The sequence below is a fragment of the Staurois parvus genome, unplaced genomic scaffold (genome assembly GCF_062004578.1).
Source record: "Staurois parvus isolate SC_StPar_1 unplaced genomic scaffold, SC_StPar_1.0 ptg000727l, whole genome shotgun sequence".
In the NCBI taxonomy this organism is placed as follows: domain Eukaryota; kingdom Metazoa; phylum Chordata; class Amphibia; order Anura; family Ranidae; genus Staurois; species Staurois parvus.
In genome coordinates this window covers 2979438-2999683 of record NW_028318523.1, presented here as the reverse complement: position 1 = coordinate 2999683, position 20246 = coordinate 2979438, and the positions used below count along the sequence as shown (strand labels likewise).

Genomic DNA, 20246 nt, shown 5'->3' with positions numbered 1-20246 from the left:
CGAGCTTCGAACTGAAAAACGCTCAAGTGTGAACGGGACCTTATGTTTGTGTATCTGTATGACTATTTGTGTATTTATATCTTATGTGTCAGGTGTGACATTTCCTCTGGAGTTGGAGGATCGAAAACGATGATACAATGTTGCTGATCTGTTGGCATGCAAAACTTTACTTTTGTGTATTCATTTAATAATAATACATTTTTGCATGCCAGCAGATCAGCAACATTGTATCATCTCTGTGGTCATTGTTACAACACAGTGTACTGATGCCCTGGCAGAGGAAATGTCCTACCTGACCAGAGAGGGAACTAAGTATCTATTTAAAAAGTGAAAGTGGCCTGCTGCTGCCCTGATATGTGAGCCAGCCAGGGACAGGGCTGCCGGCCAGGGACAGGGCTGCCGGCCTGCCTCCCCCCCCCCATACACACACAGCTAGGTAGGATCTGCTGAAGCCTCCATTGCCTGGATGTGTCAGCAGCACACTCTGACGTCTTCTGTGCATTTCCTGCATTACAAGGAGAGAGGAGGAGGGGTTGGGTGTCGCTGCTGATCAGCACCAACAAGCTCTTTAGGAGGCAGCAGCAGCCTGCCAGCCATCCAGCAGGAATCTGCACACTGGATCCAAAGCTTTCTGCAGCCGGCCCAGCCCAGGCTCATGTATATTGCATGGGAGCAGCTGGAGGCGTCCCTGGGGAGGTGACCCCAGTCCTGATGCGGATGTGAGCTCCCTGGTTTTTTTTTTTTTTTTTTTGGCCGTGCTGTGTTGTGCGCGGAGGAGGACTGCTGTGTTGACCTCGGACCCGAAAGAGGACTGCGGCGGCGGCTGCTGCTTCATGGATGAGCTGAGACGGTAGGTAGAGAGAGGAGACAGAGAGAGGAGAGGAGTCAGCAGTAACCCCCCTCCCCTCCTCTCCTCCCCTCCACCCGGCCGGGATTACATGAGGATCTCCAGAGCCCTTGCAAGCTGCAAGAGGAGGAGGAGGACGTCCCCCTTGTTTTCCGTTAGAAATCAGCCCTGGATTGAGTGGGTGTCGCAAGGAAGAGAGCAGGCAGATCCCATCGGATCTCCATCGATCGCTGCAAGCTGAGAGGTGGTGGATCTCGGCCCCCACCCAGCCACCTACACCTCCTGTTAACCCCTCGCTCGCCATGGTGGTCTTCAATGGTTTGCTGAAGATCAGGATCTGCGAGGCTGTCAACCTGAAGCCCACGGCTTGGTCCCTGAGGCACGCGGTGGGGCCCCGACCCCAGACCTTCCTGCTGGACCCCTACATCGCCGTCAATGTGGACGACTCCAGGATCGGCCAGACCTCCACCAAGCAGAAGACCAACAGCCCAGCCTGGCACGACGACTTCTCCACAGACGTCTGCAATGGCAGGAAGATCGAGCTGGCCGTCTTCCACGATGCCCCCATCGGCTACGATGACTTTGTGGCCAATTGCACCATCCAGTTCGAGGATCTGCTGCAGAATGGGAGCCGGCACTTCGAGGATTGGGTAAGACAGATGGGACAGGCTTCCCTTGCTGCTCACACATGGCCTTAAGCCTATTGTTTTACTGCTGGAGTGTGGAGGAAATCCTCTAGTGGGGATTGACACGGCTACACATCCCAGGGCTTCCTCCTGGGGAGGATGGAGGGCTGATCTGCTGCTGGGGGCACTAAAACTGAGAGCCACCCTAGATCTGGCCTGCTGGAGCTACAAGTCCCAGAGTGCTGGGCTCCATCAACCTTCTGGAAGTGTCAAGGTGTTTTCTCCAGGCACTCTGATTATTAGTATGTCCTTGTTTAGGCTCTTCTTAAATCATTCCAAAATCCAACCTAATGAAATGAGGATATAAACTGCTGTACCCCAAAAATTGATTGCAGAGTACTATTGGCATAGCGCACATAAGTATTATCTTACTATTGGAACTGCAGATCTGCTGGTGGGGAATGATACAGTGATACATTCCTGCTGCTGGAGCTACAAGTCCCAGGGTACTGGGCTCCATCAACCTTTCAGATGTTATGGTCCTAAGTGTCAAGGTGTTGTCGCCAGATACTCTGATTACCATTTTGCCCTTTTTGTCAGAGTGTTCCCAAAACATTCCAAAATCCAACCAAATGAAATGAGGATAGAAATTGTTGTACCCCAGAATTTGATTGTAAAATGCTGTTTCTGGTCTGGACCTATAAATATCATTTTACTATTGGACTTGTAGAGCTTCTGCTGGTGGGGAATGACAGAGGCACATATTATTTATTTATTTTGGGTACTTATATAGCGCCGTCAATTTACGCAGCGCTTTACATATATATTATACATCCACATCAGTCCCTAACCCTCATGGGGTGTACAATCTAAGGTCCCTAGCTTACATTCATACATACACATACTAGGGACAATTTAGTCAGGATCCATTTCACCTAGCAGCATGTCTTTGGAGTGTGGGAGGAAACTGGAGTACCCAGAGGAAACCCACGCAGATACAGGGAGAACATGCAAACTCCAGGCAGGAGGTGGATTCGAACCAACGACCCTAGTACTGCCAGACAGAAGTGCTAACCATTTAGCCACTGTGCTGCCTATATCCCTGCTCATACTGCTGGTGGAGCTACAAGTCCCAGCGTACTGGGCTCCATCAGCCTACAGCTGGTGGAGCTACAAGTCCCAGCGTACTGGGCTCCATCAGCCTACAGCTGGTGGAGCTACAAGTCCCAGCGTACTGGGCTCCATCAGCCTACAGCTGGTGGAGCTACAAGTCCCAGCGTACTGGGCTCCATCAACCTTTTAGATGTTATGGTCCCAAGTGGCAAAGTGTTATTTCCAGGCACTCTGATTAACAGCTTGATCTTTTTGTCAGTTTGTCAAAATCCATCCCAATGACATGAGGATAGAAATTGTTGCACCCCGAAAATGGATGGTAGAATGCTTTTGTGGTCTGGACATATAGCACACATAAGTGTCATCTTACTATTGGGCTTGTAGATCCTCTGCTGGTGGGGAATGACACAGTCATACATTCCTGCTCTTACTCCTGGTGAAGCTACAAGTCTTAATGTATTTGGCTCCTTCAACCTTCTTGATGTTATTGTTCCAAATGTCAATGTGTAATTTCCAAACACTCTGATTACCAGTTTGACCTTTTTGTCAGGGTGTCCCCAAAACATTCCAAAATCCAACCCAATGTTGTTTATAGAAATTGTTGTACCCCAAAAACTGATTCTAGAATGCTATTTAAGGACAAGACGTACAGTACACATAAGTATCATCTTATTATTGTTGTACTTGTAGATCTTCACCTGGTGGGGATTGACACAGCCACACATCCCTGTGCTTCCTCGTGTCCTCTGTGGGGGGGGGAGCATTGAGGACAGAGGGGTAATCTGTTGCTGGAGGCACTAAAACTGATAGTCGCCCTAGATGTAGCCTGGTGGCGCTTGAAGTCCCAGGGCACTGGGCTCCATCAACCTTCTTGATGTTATGGTCTCGTGTCAAGGTGTCATCCCCAGGTACTTTCATTACAATTTTGTTCTTTTTGTCACGGTGTTGCCAAAACATTGCAAAATCCAACCCAATGAAATGAGGATATCAATTGTTGTACCCCAAAAATTGATTGTTGAATGCTATTTGCTGTCTGAACCTATAGCACACATAAATATAATTTTACTATTGGACTTGTAGATCTACTGCAGATGGGGAATGCCACAGTCATATATTCCTACTGGTACTCCTGGTGAAGCTACAAGTACTGGGCACCTTCTAGAAGTTATGGTCCCAAGTCATCTCCAAGCACTTTGATGATAGAAGTTGTTGTACCCCTAAACTGATTGTAGAATGCTATTTGAGGACAGGACTTACAGCACACATACGTATGATATTATTGGAATTGTAGATCTTCAGCTGGACTGAATTGACATGGCAATATATCCCTGTTCTTCCTCCTGTGTCCTCTGTTGTGGGAGTTTTGAAGATGAGAGAGGTGATCTGCTGGATGTCATTGGCCTGAGAAAAAAATGATGGATGACTACTTTATGTATGGGCTGGTGAAGCTACAAGTCTCAGTATACTGGACTCCATTTACCTTTTTGATGTTACAATCCCAAGAGGCAAGGTGTCATCTCCAGGCACCATGTGTCCCTTACTATTGTGTCCTTTCTGTCAGGGTGTTCCCAAAACATTGCAAAATCCAATGAAATGAGGATAGAAATTGTTGTACCCCATAAATTGATTGTAGAATGCTTTTGTGGTCTGGACCTTGTAGCATACATAAGTATCATCTTACTTTTGGACTTGTAGATTCTCTGCTGGTGGGGAATGGCACAGTCATACATTCCTGTTCTTGCTCCTGGTGAAGCTACAAGTCCTAATGTACTGGTCACCTTCTTGATGTTACGGTCCCAAAAGTCAAGGTGTCTTCTCCAGGCACTCTGATTTTCCATTTTACCGTTTTTGCAGGGTGTTCCCAAAACATTTGAAAATCCATCCCAATGATTTGATGGTAGAAATTATTGTACCCCAAAAATTGATTGTAAAATGCTATTTGAGGATAGGACCTACAGTACACATAGGCAGCATGGTATTGTTGGACTTGAATATTTTCATTTGGAGAGGATTGACATGGCCACACGACCCTGTCCTTTCCCCTGTGTACTCTTGGGGGGGGGGGGGGGGGAAACATTGAGGATGGAGGGGCAATCTGCTGGAGGCACTAGACTGTCAAAAAAACCAATGGCTACCTACTGGGCTACATCAGCCTTCTTGATGTTATGGTCTCAAGGGTCAAAGTGTCATCTCCAGGTACTCTGATTACCCCTTTGTCCTTTTTTAGGCTGTTTCCAAATCATTTCAAAATCCAACCCAATGAAATGAGGATAAAAATTGTACCCCAAAGATTGATTGTGGAATGCTATTTGTAGTCTGGACCTATAGCACACATAAGTATCATCTTATTACTGGACTTACAGAACTGCTGTGGGAAATGACAGTCACATTCCTGCTCTTACTCCTGGTTGAGCTACAAGTCCCAGTGTACTGGACTCCTTCGATCTTCTTGATGTTACAGTCCCAAGTGTCAAAGTGTCATATCCAGGTACTCTGATTACCTTTTTGTGTCCTTTTTGTCAGGGTGTTCCCAAAACATTCCAAAATCTAACCCAGTGAAATGAGGATAGAAATTGCTGTACCCAATAAAGTGAATGTAGAATGCTTTTGTGGTCTGGACCTTGTAGCATATAAGTATCATCTTACTTTTGGACTTGTAGATCCTCTGCTGATGGGGAATGACACAGTCATACATTCCTGTTCTTGCTCCTAGTGAAGCTACAAGTCCTAATGTACTGGTCACCTTCTTGATGTTATGGTCCCAAGTGTCAGTGTCATGTGCAAACACTCTGATTACCAGTTTGACCTTTATATTCGGGTATTCCCAAAACATTTCAAAATCAAACCCAGTGATGTGATGACAGAAACTGTTGTACCCCAAACATTGATTGTAGAATGCTATTTGAGGATAGGACCTACAGCACACATAGCATGGTATTACTGGACATGTAGATCTTCAGCTGGTGGGGATTAACATGGCCACACATCCCTGTTTTTCCCTTGTCCTGGCCTGTCCCCTCTGTGGGGGTAGCATTGCGGATAGAGGGGTGATCTGCTGCTGAAGGCACTAGACTGCAAAAAACTGATGGCTAAATACCCTATTTGCGGGCTGGTGGAGCTACAGGTCCCAGCATATTGGGCTCTATCACAATTCTTGATGTTATGTTCCCAAGTATCAAAGTGTCATCTCCAGGTGCTCTGACTACTGATTTACCTTTTTTTCCCGCTTTTACTCCTGGTGGAACTTAAAAGTCCTAGCGTACTGGGCTTCATTAACCTTTTTGATATAATGGTCCCAAGTGTCAGAGTGGCAGCTCCTAGTGCTTTCATTGCCAATTTTGACCTTTTTCAGGGAGCTCCAAAAAAGATTCCAAAATTTAACTCAATCAAATGAGGATAGAATTTGCTGTCCCTCCAAGAGTTCATTGTAGAATGCCCTTTGTGGTCTAGATCTACAGCACACTTAGGAAGTACTTGGATTTGTAGATCATCAGCTGGTTGGGAATGACTTGGCCACACATTTCTACTTGTCTTCTTGTGTCTTCTGCATCATGGATTGGGGAGACATTGCAGAATGAGGAGTGAGCTGCTGCGGGAGGCACTAGAGTGCCAAAACACGAATGGCCTGGTGAAACTTTCTACTACCAGTGTACTGGGCTCCATCAACCTTCCTGATGTTATGGCTCCAGGTGTCAAAGTGCCATCTCCTGACATTCTCCTTGCCAGTGTTCCAAAATTGAACCCCATGAAGTGAGTTGCCAAAACTTTCCAAAATTGAACCCAGTCAAATGAGTTTCCAAAATTGAATGGCAATTGCTGCCTAACATAGTGCAGAAGAGCACTTTTCTTCCAATTTTTACATGTTAATATTTTTACTATTGTTACCTGGTGTTTAATGCTGATTTATACATATTACAACATTTGTTATTATTCAAGATTATTTTAGAACACGAGCAGTTTGCAACATTAAAAATTACCATACCATACAGTTCAATGCAAGAGGGTTGGATGGGCCCTGCTCATGTGAGCTTGCAATCTAAAAGACCAGTCAGATGGTTGTGTATAACAGCAGAGCTCGCACTTCATGGTCCCTGTTCTGTGACATGTGCACACCTGCTGTAGAGTCTACAGAGGCAGAAACTGGATGATGTATTAGCATGGAGATATTTGCCTTGTGCAACCCAACATCAAACATGAACTCACCTTCCTTCCACTTGTTCTTCTTTTAAAATATAATTATCATTGATGTTATTTCTGTCATATTCTCTAGCGGTTCATATAGACCCTTGAACCATTGGCATAGTTTGGCCCCAGCAGAGCTTACACTTCAGTCTCCCTACCCCATCACTTGTACAGAGGTGACATTTTGACTTCCAACTCCGTCACGTGTGCAAATATCACTAATTCTGTCATTATGATGATACTGCTTTATCCATCAAATCTCTATGTATGGTAAGGACTGGATAGAGTTTTATAGCTGATCATAAATGTATGAAATGTGTTTAGGATCCTTGTGAACTACAGTTGAGCTGGCCATACGCTGCTTGAATTTCAGCTGATTATTGTGAATTGGGTGAAATTCAAGCCCTGGGTGATCCACTCAATTCATTTAAATGAGAAAAGAGGCTGTCAGAAAAAAGCTAGTCGAAAAGTGACTTTAGCCAGTCAGCTGAAGTCCATGTTTAGGTATTCTGAGAGCTGCAGTTTTGGTTGTCAGATACAACACAATAGCCAGCAGTGGGAGAGTTTCCATCCATGCTGCTTAGCATGGCTGGGAAGTCCATAGAGTTCTTTCTTTTATGGCCAGATTTATATGGTGTGCTACTTTGACTGTTGTGCAGTGGTGGGCAGAGTCACTATAGAGCCCCACTGCAAGACCAGTTTTAGGGATCTCCATGCAACTAACCAAGGAAAAAAAAAAGCATTCATTGGGTGTCCATTGATGGCTAGGTAAAAAGTGTGATGGTATGACGGTGACAAGGGCCTTCATCAACCATATGACCCATGTCTTGTATAAATGGGCACTTCTGCAGCTGCACGGCCGGTGTCAGTAGTTTCCCCCCACCCTTCCAATAAGAAAGTAATGGAAACCCATCAATCACTATTTCAGAAAGACAAATGCCATCCTTTGTGTGTATGGACAAAAGCATCAATGGTTTTATTATCAAGATTTTCCTGTTCCTAGGAAGCCTCCATTGCTGGCACGATTTATTTATTTCAGGTACTTATATAGTGCACTGGTTAAAGCGTGTAGGAGGAGTTTTCATTCTGCTCTAGGAGGATGCAGAACCCCTGACTTCTGTAACTGACAGGGGAGAGAACTGTGTATAAACAACACAGGTGTCTCTCCTGCACAGCAGAGCAATACAGAGCAGCATGTCTCCCTAGTAAAATGTACACAGTTAACCCTTTGATTGCCCCTGATGTTAACCCCTTCCTGCCCTGTGTCATTAGTATAGTGTTAGTGCTGTTTTTTAGCATTCATCACTATATTAGTACCATTGGGATGTCAGTGGCAGTTAGTCAGATTTCCCCCCCAGTGTCAGAATGCCTGTCGCAGTATCACACTATAATGTCACTGATCGCCACCATTACTAGTATAAAACAAATACAATTTTCCAGTATCTATACAGCCATTTGTAGGCTCTATAACTTTCACGTAAACCATTTAATTTACATGTATTGGGATTTTTTTTTTTTAGCAAAGACATGCAGCAGAATACATTTTGGCCTAAATTTATGATGAAATTTGATTGTTTTCTAAATTTTGTACTGGACATGTTTTATAGCAAAAAAGTCAAATATATATATTTTTTTAAGTTGTTTCTTTTTTTGTTTATAGCGCAAAAAAATAAAAAACGCACAGGTGATCAAGCACCATCAAAAGAAAGCTCTATTCGTGGGGAAAAAAGACATAAACTTCATTTGGGTGCAGCGTTGCATGACCGCGCAATTGTCAGTTAAAGTAACATATCGCAAAAAATAGCCTGGTCAGGAAGGGGGGTAAATCCTCCGGAGGGCAAGGGGTTAAATAGCTTGCTTTAAAAAATAATGGCTAAGGAAAATGTTTACTGCATTCATTTGAACTCCATTTGGCGGTCTGTGTAAGAAAAAAAAAAAAATGACCCTTGCACCTCCTCCATTGTACCCCCGGCTGCCGTGAGTTGAAGGAAATCCTTATGTCAGATAATGACCTCTCTTGGATCTTCCTGCTTTTTCCTTGTATACATGAGAAGAGGCCAGTGAGGACACGGAGCAAACCGCAGGGACATTGTGCATTGTATTCCTAGGCTGTGGTTACAGAGGTGTCGGCTGCTGGACTGGCAGCTGCAATCATCTGCTTCCCATCATCGATTGTGCAAATCGCACGCCACGGCCTGCGACGCCGCTGTGCTTAGATCAGTTCAAAATGCTGAGATGGACAGTCATGGAGACCCAACAGAATTTGGGGTTTCAGTTCTGACTTTAACACCCGCTTTTAGCTTGAAGGGAAATCTTATGTATGTGGGTCACCAAATCTCCAGTCTAGTCATAATAATCGCACAGGGCTTTAAGGCGACTTTCACACTGATCTGCCTCAAAAACACAGCAAAACGCCTAGGCATTTTTGCTGCGCTCTCTGAGCATTTTTAAAGGACACGTGACTTAAAAACTGCTTCTTAGACGGGCCGTTTATCGGCTGATAAACAAAAAATCGGTCGGCCCCGTTGCCGATGCTTCCACCAATGTCTACGAATAACGGCTGTTTTTTCGTGGATTTTCCAGCATGACCGATAAAAATAAACGAGAAGATCTGTGAAAAACGGCCGACGGGCTCACCCCACTAATGGCGTCAATATCGGCCGATTTTTCATGCGGATGAAAATGCGGCCGATAAATGACCCGTCTATGACTTGCATTACAGACATTTTTGAGGAGCTTTTTAGGCAGTTTTCAGGCGTTTTTCATAGATTTCAATGAGAAGAGGTGTTTTTGGGGTTTTTTTGTTTTTCTTTTTTTTGTTTTTTTTTTATTAACCCCCCCCCAAGCATGCCCCAAAGATGCTGTCTGTTCATACTTGATTGCGTGAACAGGCACCATAGAGAACTTTTTTTTTTTTTTTAAAGTATGAGCGTTTTTGGAGCTTAGAGCTGCGAGCTACAAAACACTCAAGTGTGAATACAGCCTAAAGCTAGGTTCACACCTATGCAGTTTGTGTTTGATGCATTTCTGAGGTGCGTTTTTTGCACATGTGTTTTTGATGCATTTTGCTTTTTTTTTCTTTCTTGTTGTTAGGTGTCAAAAACATGCCAAACTACAGCAAAAATGCCCTACATGCTTTTCTGCAGTGTTTCCATTGAATCAGGAATTTTTACACCGCACAGCAAGTGCGATACCTCAGTGTGAAAACATACACAGATATACATTCACATACACAGGGAAGCAGTTTTCTTGAGCTTTTCAGGCGCTTTTATTTTAACACAAAAATGCTTCAAAAATTCCTCAGTATGAAAGTAGCACAAGCTCCTGAAAAGCTCAAGAAAACTGCTTCCCTGTGTATGTGAATATATATTTGTGTATGTTTTCACACTGAGGCGTTGCGCTTGCTGTGTGGTGTAAAAATTCCTGCTTGCAGCATCTTTGGGGCATGTCTGGGGAGTTAAAAAAACAAAAATGCCTCTTCGCATTGAAATCAATGAAAAGCGCCTTAAAACACCTGTGAGAAGCATTTTTGGTGCAGTTTTTAAGTCACTTGTCCTTTTTAAAAAAACGCCCAGAAAGCGTGGCAAAAGTGCAGCAAAAACACCTATGCGGTTTTGCAGCGGATCAGTGTGAAAGTAGCCTAAGGCTGCATTCACACCTGAGCGTTTTGTAGCTTGAAGCTCTAAGCTCCAAAAATGCTCAAACTTAAAAAATCAGTTGTTCTCAATAGTGCCTGTTCATACTTGATCGCGCAAACAGGCACCATAGAGAACATTTTTTTTTTTTTTTTTTTTTTTTTTTTTAAAGTACGAGCGTTTTTGGAGCTTTGAGATTCAAGCTACGAAACACTCAAGTGTAAATACAGCCTATAGCTAGGTTCACACGTATCTGTTTGATCTGTTTCTGCGGTGCGCTTTGCGTTTTTTTTTTTTTTTTTGTACAAATGCGTTTTTGACACTTGTTTGCCGTGTTTTTGATGCATTTTGAGGTTTGTTTTTTTTTCTTGTTGCTAGATAGATTTAAAATGCAAAACACAGCAAAAATGCACTAAATGCTTTTCTGCAGTGTTTCCATTGAAGTCTATAGAACCAAAATTGCAACTTTTTACGTTTTAAAAAAAGTCCCTGACCCTTTCCAGAAAACCCGGAGATGTGAACATGTCCCATAGGATATCATGTTATATGGACGGTGGTGCGTTTCTGCAAACGCTGCGGAAAATGCTGAGGTGTGAACCTAGGGTAAGGAGAGCATGAGTTGGAACATTTCTCATGTGACCTAATAGGTTGTACATTCCTGCATAATGTTCTCTGAGGGCCAATGGGATTGGACATTGATGGGGAATTGTCTTAAACTCGCCACACACATTACAATCTGTACAATAGATCTACCTACAAGTATGCAGTGTGACGGTCTGTCTGATTGGATAGTTTGGATAGGCCCTCCTTTCACATAAGTTTTTTGGCTTGACCAGCAGTTGATTGCATAGAGATTGTATGGTCAGATTGCAACATGTTTGGTGAGACTTAGGGCTCGTTCACACTAGGCTGTTTTGCCAACGCTTGCCAAACACCCCTATAGCGTTTGGCAAGCATTGGTCCGGCGTTTGCGGAGCGTTTTTTAACGCTCCGCAAATGCCGCATGCGCGGTTTAGTAGCGGTTGCTAGGCGTTTGCCGAGCGTTAATAACGCCCCACAAATGCCTATAATGCAGTTTGAGTGGTGTTACCGCTCCGCAAATGCCCCGCAACCGCGTCGCAACCGCACCGCAAACGCCGGCCGGGCGTTTGCGGAGCAGCACCATAGACGAGAATAGGAGGCTTCAAAGCCTCCTGACTCGGCCAGAGGCATCCGTTTTGCCGCGACGCAACGCAAACGATCCCGTTAGAACAGCACCATGTGCTGTAATGTGCAGAATTGGCAGAGGCGTTTGGGAAGCTGTAAAAACGCTTCCCAAACGCCTCTCTGCCGCCTGCACACAACGCTAGTGTGAACGTAGCCTTAGATCTACCAACATGTATCTCATGCAAGGGCCTGTCTGATTGGATACAGATTGATTGGATCCTTTAGCTAGGTGCAGGGGCAGACTGACAATTCATGGGGCCCCCGGGCAATAGGGGATCATGAGGCCCCTGTGTCCTTGCCCAAGCTCAAAAAAGCCTATGAAAAAGGTACCAGGGGCATCTCATGGGGCCCCTTACTGACCCTGGGCCCTCGGGCAGTGCCTGAGTTTCCAAATGGTCAGTCCACCCCTGGGTAGGTGGTTGTATTAGTAAATCAAGGTCAGACTGTTGTGTGTATGGTGACCCTTGTGCTGCCCATATTGTATATTACAATTCTTATTAAACTTGATGGTCATAATTTACAGTATTCTGATCATTCATGTAAGCCTGCCACACATGTGCATTTGTTTTTTTAATTTATACCTAAGATCCCTTTTTTTAATTTTTTTTTTATGATTTTGGATGCAGTGCCGAAAGATTGGAACCTCTGGCAAATTTTACACCTATTCAAGCTTTGTTTGAGAGATTTTCATTTGTGTTTTTTTTTTTTTTTAAATATCCCTTACTGTTTGCCGTGACTTCCACAAGAGCCTACAAGGGGTGTGTTCATGTGTGCGACTACACTATCACCCCTCCGAAAATGGTGAATCGCTTTTTAGAGGACATTTGACGGGCAACCCTCTCTCTTCCTAACCTCTTGCTTTAACCCTTGTAATGCCAAACAACTGCCTACATTGCATGCGGTTGTGTCACAGGCCTGTGTGCTTGAATGGGTTGCATTCAGCGGCTGTACCAGCTGTTGAATGCGACTTGCCATTTATTTATATATATATATATTAATCCATCCAGGGGCGGACTGACAACTCATGGGGCCCCCGGGCAATAGGGGATCATGGGGCCCCTGTGTCCTTGCCCTAACTCAAAAAAGCCTATGAAAAAGGTACCAGTGGCATCTCATGGGGCCCCCTACTGACCCCGGGCCCTCGGGCAGTGCCCAAGTTTACAAATGGTCAGTCCGCCCCTGAATCTATCCATTCAGTCGTATCCAACCCTTGGCGATGGCATGGACTGTCACTCGTAAGTGACTTTTTCCATGAATTCTCTTAGCAAGTATTTTATAGGGTAGGTTGCCAGGTCTTTCCCCAACCCCTACCATGCAGGAGATCCCGTGTGGCCAGGTATGAAACTAGGGGCAATTTAGACAGGAGCCAATTATCCTACCAGCATGTCTTTGGAGTGTGGGAGGAAACCAGAGTATCTGGAGGAAACCCACGCGAACACAGGGAGAACATGCAAACTCCATGCAGGAGGCGCCATAGTTGGGAATTGAACCCATGACCCAATTATTGCAAGGCAGAAGTGCTAATCACTAAGCCACTGTGATTGATTATATTTATATATATATATATATATATATATATATATATATATATATATATATATATATATATATATATATATATATGGAAGGTGCCGTTTTTTGGGGTTTATAATATGCCCTTTATTTTCTTTTGTTACCACAGCCTCGAAGCCAAGCATTGGTACAACCATGAGCAGCTGCATTTATTTTTTTTAATTTATTACAGGTACTTATACAGTGCTGTCAATTTATGCCGCAATATATATATATACATTCACATCAGTCCCTGCCCTCAAGGAGCATACAATCTTCATACATACTAGGGCCAGTTTAGACAGGAGCCAATTAATCTACCAGCATGTCTTTAGAGTGTGGGAAGAAGCTGGAGTGCCCAGAAGAAACCCACACAGGCACAGGGAGAGAATGCATACTCCAGGCAGGTACTGCCATGGTTGGGATTTGAACTGACAACCCTAGTGCTGCTAGGTGGAAGTTCTAACCACTTAGCTACTGTACTAAGTGGATGTAAAACTACAGCTCAACTGCTTGCTTTTGCTGCCCCCCGGCTGCCAGTGTGAATGACCCTATACACATACAGAGAATCCAGCAGCATTCTGCAGTGATCTGCTGCTATATCACAGGTCCTATGCTTCCATCTGCCTCTTTGATGTCATCGGGAGATGCTGGTCTCTTCCTGGCCCCTGGTGATATAATCCACAGCTTATCTTTAGGGCACCGCCTGCAAGAACCATCTAGCCCCTTGATGAGGCACATGTTTAGTGGCACGTCATCAGGGGGCAGGCTGCCAGCATCAGAAAAAGATGGCCGGCCCCATGATGACATGCCATGACGCATGTGCATTTTCGGCAGATAGCCCCAGCACATCCATTTAATTCTGTGCATGGTGGAACATGGTGTGCAAAAATGTAACCCATCTTTTTTTTCTTTTGTTCTTTTTTTTTTTTTCCGTGCACACCCATGCAGCGATGTGAACTGAAGCAATAGGACATAAGACAGACTGTCTTGTCTAGGTATTGAGACTGTGTTGGCCAACAAGGCTAGTGAGACCGAGTCCTTCTGAGTAAGGAAGATTCATTCATAGCTTGTCAAAGGCTTATTTAGGACACTTGCATTTCTCTTTTGTGATGTTTGCAGATGACTTGCAGAACAGTTAGGTTCTATGGCTGGTATTGTAGGGGTTAATCTCCAATCTGTTCCTTGCTTTTCTCCGATTTTCTTTGATATGGAAATTAAGTAAAGTCCTATGTAGTGATGTAACCGGCTTGTTTGATATCACACATTTATTTTCCAACCAAGATTATAACTGAGTGTGCTTGACAAGGGAAGGCTTTAGGGTGAGACGGGAAGAGCCTTTGCTTAGGACAGGGGTCTCCAAACTTTCTAAGCAAAGGGCCAGTGGCCTCTGGTTGGATCCTGTTCATACACACCAAGGGTGACATCAGTATAGCTGTTTACCACCCAGAGGGAGGATAACCCGTTAATACGGAGCAACCCATCCATTCTATCCTGAGAGGGGGACCTCTGGTTAAATTTTTCTGCGTATATAAAAATATGCATCTGGTGAGTGCGTATTTTTACTATATCTTCTGGGCACGCCACTGAAGTCAGAAGTCACTATCAACTTTTGTATCATACACTTTACCACGGACTATTGCATTATTAATGAGATTACACTATTCTTAGCGCTGCGGGGAGGCCGGATGTAGCGACTGCGGGGTGCGGGGAGGCCGGAAGTAGCGACTGCGGGGTGCGGGGAGGCCGGACATAGCGACTGCGGGGTGCGGGGAGGCCGGACATAGCGACTGCGGGGTGCGGGGAGGCCGGACGTAGCGACTGCGGGGTGCGGGGAGGCCGGACGTAGCGACTGCGGGGTGCGGGGAGGCCGGACGTAGCGACTGCGGGGTGCGGGGAGGCCGGACGTAGCGACTGCGGGGTGCGGGGAGGCCGGACGTAGCGACTGCGGGGTGCGGGGAGGCCGGACGTAGCGACTGCGGGGTGCGGGGAGGCCGGACGTAGCGACTGCGGGGTGCGGGGAGGCCGGACGTAGCGACTGCGGGATGCGGGGAGGCCGGACGTAGCGAATGCGGGGTCCGGGGAGACCGGATGTAGCGAATGCGGGGTCCGGGGTTTAACAGGAAATTAAGCTGTTGGGCTCCATTGAAACTGCTGCAGTGTGAAAGTTGTACGACTTCCAATGCAAATTTACATTGCGACTTCCATGCAACATTCTTGTTGTGGCTTTACAAAAAAAACCTATGAAGTTGGATACTGTCATATCAAAGTTGCATAGATTAAGACAATGTTTGCAACTTTTGTGATTTTTTTAACATTGCAGTCTATGGCACTGAAGTCGCACTAAAGATGCAGAAAAGTAGTGCAGGAACTTTACGTTGCTGCGACTTGAGTAGCATTGATTAAGACAGCCCACATTAAAATATGTTTTGAGTTGTCATGTGACTTTTTGTGTCGCAAAACGCATAAGTCACATCAGTGTGAACCGGGGCTTCGGGGAGAGGTCTAAGCTTTAGCAAACTCCAAGTAGGCTTTCATGTGTTTTGCACAGAGGAGTGCCTTCCTTCTAGCCACTCTGCCATAAAGCCCAGATTGATGGAGGGCTGGTGTGATGGTTCTCCTTCTAGATGTTTGTCCCATCTCCGCACAGGATCTCTGGAGCTTAGTCAACATCTGGTTCCTGGCCACCTCTTACTAAGGCCCTTCTCCCCATATTTCTCAGTTTTGTCGAGCAACCAGCTCTTGGAAGAGTCCTGGTTGAGCCAAATTTCTTCCATTTGAGAATTACAGAGGCCACTATGCTGCTGGGGACCTGCAGTGCAGCAGAAAGTTTTTTGTAGCCTTCCCCAGATCTGTGCCTTACAATAATCCTGTCTCTGAGCTCTGCAGGCAGTTCCTTTGACCTAATGGCTTTAACTCTGATACAGTATGCATTGTCACTTGTGAGGCCTTTTATAGAGAGGTGTGTGCCTTTCCAAAGCATGTCCAATCAATTGAATTTACCCCAGATGGACTCCAATCAAGGTGTAGAAACCTCTCCGCAAAGAGCTAGAGCAATGGGAGGCACCTGAGCTAAATTTCAAGTGTTGTTGCAAAGAGTCTGAATGCTTATGCCAATGTGATATTTCAGTTTTTTTTTTTCCTTTTTCATACATTTGCAAACATTTCTAAAATTCTGCTTTCACTTTGTCATGATGGGGTACAGAGTGTAGATTAACCGTTTTCCAGCCCCCCTATAGCAGAACTACTGCTACAGGACTGCACAAAATCGTGTGTGTGTGCGTGTGTGCGTGTGTGCGTGTGTGCGTGTGTGCGTGTGTGCGTGTGTGCGTGTGTGTGTGTGTGTGTGTGTGTGTGTGTGTGTGTGTGTGTGTACGTGTGTGTGTACGTGTGTGTGTACGTGTGTGTGTATACGTGTGTGTACGTGATTTTGCATTTCCGGGTAGGGGGTGTGCACGCGCCACCCTACCTGCACCGCCATTGGCAGCTACAGTTATTGATCACTGGGTCATAGTCAGAGATTCCCTGGCAGCACCCGGTGATTGCCAAAGAACACTGACTGGGGAGAGGGTCTGTATGTAAACAATACAGATCTCTCCGTTGTCAGCACCAGCATACTGCTTTGTATTGCTCTGCATAGCAGAGCAATACAAAGCAGCATGCGTGCACAGTAAAACACAGCACACTGTGAAACGGCACACAGCCCTTTGATCACCCCAGATGTTAAACCCTTCCTGCCCAGTGTCATTAGTACAGTCTCAGTTCTTTTTATTAGCACTGATCACTGTATTAGTGTCACTGGGGATGTCCGAGGCAGTCAGTTCCCCCCCGTGTCAGAATGATCGTCGCAGTCCCGCTAGAAGTCGCTGACCATTATATATATATATATATATATATATATATATATATATATATACATATACATATACATACGTGTGTGTATATATATATATATGTATATATATAAAAAATTCTACTGTGTATATATACCACTATTTGGAACTGCTATAACGTTCACGTAAACTAATTTTAAACTTATTAGGATTTTATTTTTTTAGCAAAGACATGTAGCAATACATTTTGGCCTAAATTTATGATGAAATTTAGATTTTTTTATTTTTTTTTTTACTGGATATGTTTTATAGCAAAAAGTCAAAAATATATATATATATATATATATATTTTCAAATTGTCAGTCTTTTTTTGTTTATAGCGCAAAAAAATTTAAAATGCAGAGAGATCAAATACCACCAAAAGGAAGTTCCATTTGTGGGAAAAAGGACATAAATTTCATTTGGGTGCAGCGATGCATGACCGCACAATTGTCAGTTAAAGTAACCGTGCCATATCGCAAAAAATGAATTTAAACAACTGTAGTATCAGGCTGCAACATAACACTGAAAAAAGAGGAGGGGTCTGAATACTTTATGAATGCAATGTATGTGTGTATAGATATATCAGTATATATAATTGCCATTTGTGTCTCATTAGAGTGTTCCCATCATGTCCTGTCCTGCAGGTTGAACAGGAAATTATTATTATTATTATACAGTATTTATAAAGCGCCAATAGTTCGCTCAGCGCTGTACATTACAAAGGGGGACAGAACATGTGACAGAACAATACCAATACAATGCAAAACATGAGGGGATCGAGGGCCCTGCTCTTTCCAGCTTACAATCTAGGAGGGAGGGGAATGAGAAGTTCTTTCCAATGTCAGGATATCCCCTTAGATTTCACTGGAAGTGTCCCCATTGGATGATTGCCCCTCATTTCCTGCTCAAAATTTTGGATTTAGCCTTGCTTTCATTCCTGGTGATCTTGATGATGAAGACAGTTAGAGAGTGATTGTCCCTAATTTGGGACACAGTCGGCACTAAACACCTGAGAGTAGTAATAACACATAACTACACCAATTTTGCCTTTTGTGTTTTATATTTTAATGCTAGTGACCAAGTCTAGGAATATGTCAGGATTTTTTTTTTTTTTTAATTTTCCCATAGTTTAATTTTAAATTCTTGAACAGTTGTAAATTTGGCTGAAGAGCTACAATTGATAGCTACTGACAGTTTTAGAAGTCTGACAGCTGAATGTCAGATACCAGCAGATGTGTCATTTGTAACAAGGTTATGTCTCAAAGCTGGTTCTGACAGAAGATAATGAGACATTTTATTAACTTTAGTCCCCGTTCACAATGGTGCGAATTGTCATGCGATTTGATCATTTTAAATCGGATGACAAGTCGCACCCTGGGAGCGGTTAAATCGGTTCGACGCTGACTCCGTCTGAGACGCACCGATTTTGAAAGTAGTCCATGCACTACTTTTTTTGCAAGTTCAGGTACAACTTACATAGATGTCTGTGCATGAAGTTGCAGAGATGTCTTCCAATCCGCATCTGAAGTGACATTCGACTTTGAAATCGTGTGAAAGTCCCACAACTTCAAAGTTAGATTCGGTGTGACCGAAGACTTAAAAACATATAACAGAGGTGTGTGTGTGTGTATTTATATGTGTGTGTGTGTGTGTGTGTGTGTGTGTGTGTGTGTGTATGTGTGTGTATGTATATATATATTATAGTCTTCAAAACCGGTTTCCGCACTTTTATACATATAAATATGTTAAAGTGCGGAAACTTTTTGTTGAACCAAAAGGAAAAAAAAAGAAAAAATTACGTGTGTGTGTGTATATATATATGTATGTGTATGTGTATGTATGTGTATGTATATATGTATGTGTATATGTGTATGTGTATATGTGTATGTATATATATATGTGTATGTATATATATATATATGTATGTGTGTGTGTGTGTGTGTGTGTGTGTGTGTATGTATGTGTTTTATTTTTATATAGAATTTTAGTGCCCTTCCTTAGAGAGCCAAAAGTCAGGCAGCTGGGTGGATCCAGACAATATTGTAGGGATCCTTCCAGAGCATGGAGTGGTTTTGCCACCTGAGCTGCTAGTGGGGAATATCCCTCTATCCGCTGATACTGGGTAAAAGGAGCTCTCAAACTTCTCCTTTTCCTCCTCTTCAGTTTGTCTAGATTGAGCAGTGAAAGATAGTTGTCGTCATGTACAGGGGTGGACTGACAACTCATGGGGCCCCTGGGCAATAGGGGATCATGTGGCCCCTGTGTCCTTGCCCAAACTCAAAAAAGCCTATGAAAAAGGTACCAGGGGCATCTCATGGGGCCCCCTACTGACCTCGGGCAGTGCCCGAGTTTCCAAATGGTCAGTCCACCCCTGGTCATGTACAGTACTCCATGCACACTACACATCCCATAGTCCATTATGGAAATTGGCAAGAGAGGATGGCTACTTTTCTACATACAGTGGGACCATAGAGAACACAGCCGCCCTCTAACAGGAAGATGGATTACAGCGGTAAAAAAAAGGAATTTGGAGGAGGCTGGAAGCAATAGACGAAACTTGTGTTAATACATACCTGAATATTTTATTTCCTAAACCAGAGTATAATTTTTATTTTTTTAAAACTGGAGAGTGCAAAATGTGGCGCAGCTCTGCATAGAAACCAATCGGCTTCCAGGTTTTATTGTCAAAGCTTCATTGAACAAGCTGAAGATGATTGGCTCCCATGCACAGCTGCATCAGATTCTTAGTGCTCCAGTTTTAATAACTCTCCCCCATTTTAATGCTAAATCTCATATTTGTATTACTAGTCCTCTTCCAGTCTGTATCTTTAAACTCACACTACACATTAGCCGCACAGTCTGGGATGTGGTGCATGGAGACAGAACGTGGCATTCTTCCAGCATTACAATAACACATCTGCTCACAAAGTGTATGCACGCCGTGCCAGGCAGAAACCTTGCTTTTCATTCTCTGGCCATTCAGAAGTAATATTTACTATTCCTGACACTTCCAGGAGGGTAAGGTAGTGCACAATGGCACAGTTTGCCAGGAAACCCGATGGATATTCGGGGTCTGATTGATCTACATGGAAGAGTGCATACATTTATTTATTTATTTATTTCAGGTACTTATATAGTGCCATCAATTTACGCAGCACTTTACAAGTCTATTGCACATTCAGATCAGTCCCTGATCTCAAGGAGCTTACTA

General features: G+C 44.1%; 1 protein-coding gene across 1 annotated transcript in view; it reads left to right on the top strand.

Moving 5' to 3' along the window:
• Nucleotides 1-530: 530 nt before the first annotated feature.
• PRKCE (protein kinase C epsilon) overlaps nucleotides 531-20246 on the top strand; it is a 532954-nt gene continuing 513238 nt past the window's right edge. Inside the window, exon 1 of the mRNA XM_089653921.1 lies at nucleotides 531-1497. Coding sequence (XP_089510047.1) covers nucleotides 1150-1497 — 348 coding nt within the window. The 5' untranslated portion in view covers nucleotides 531-1149. The remainder of the gene's footprint in view (nucleotides 1498-20246) is intronic.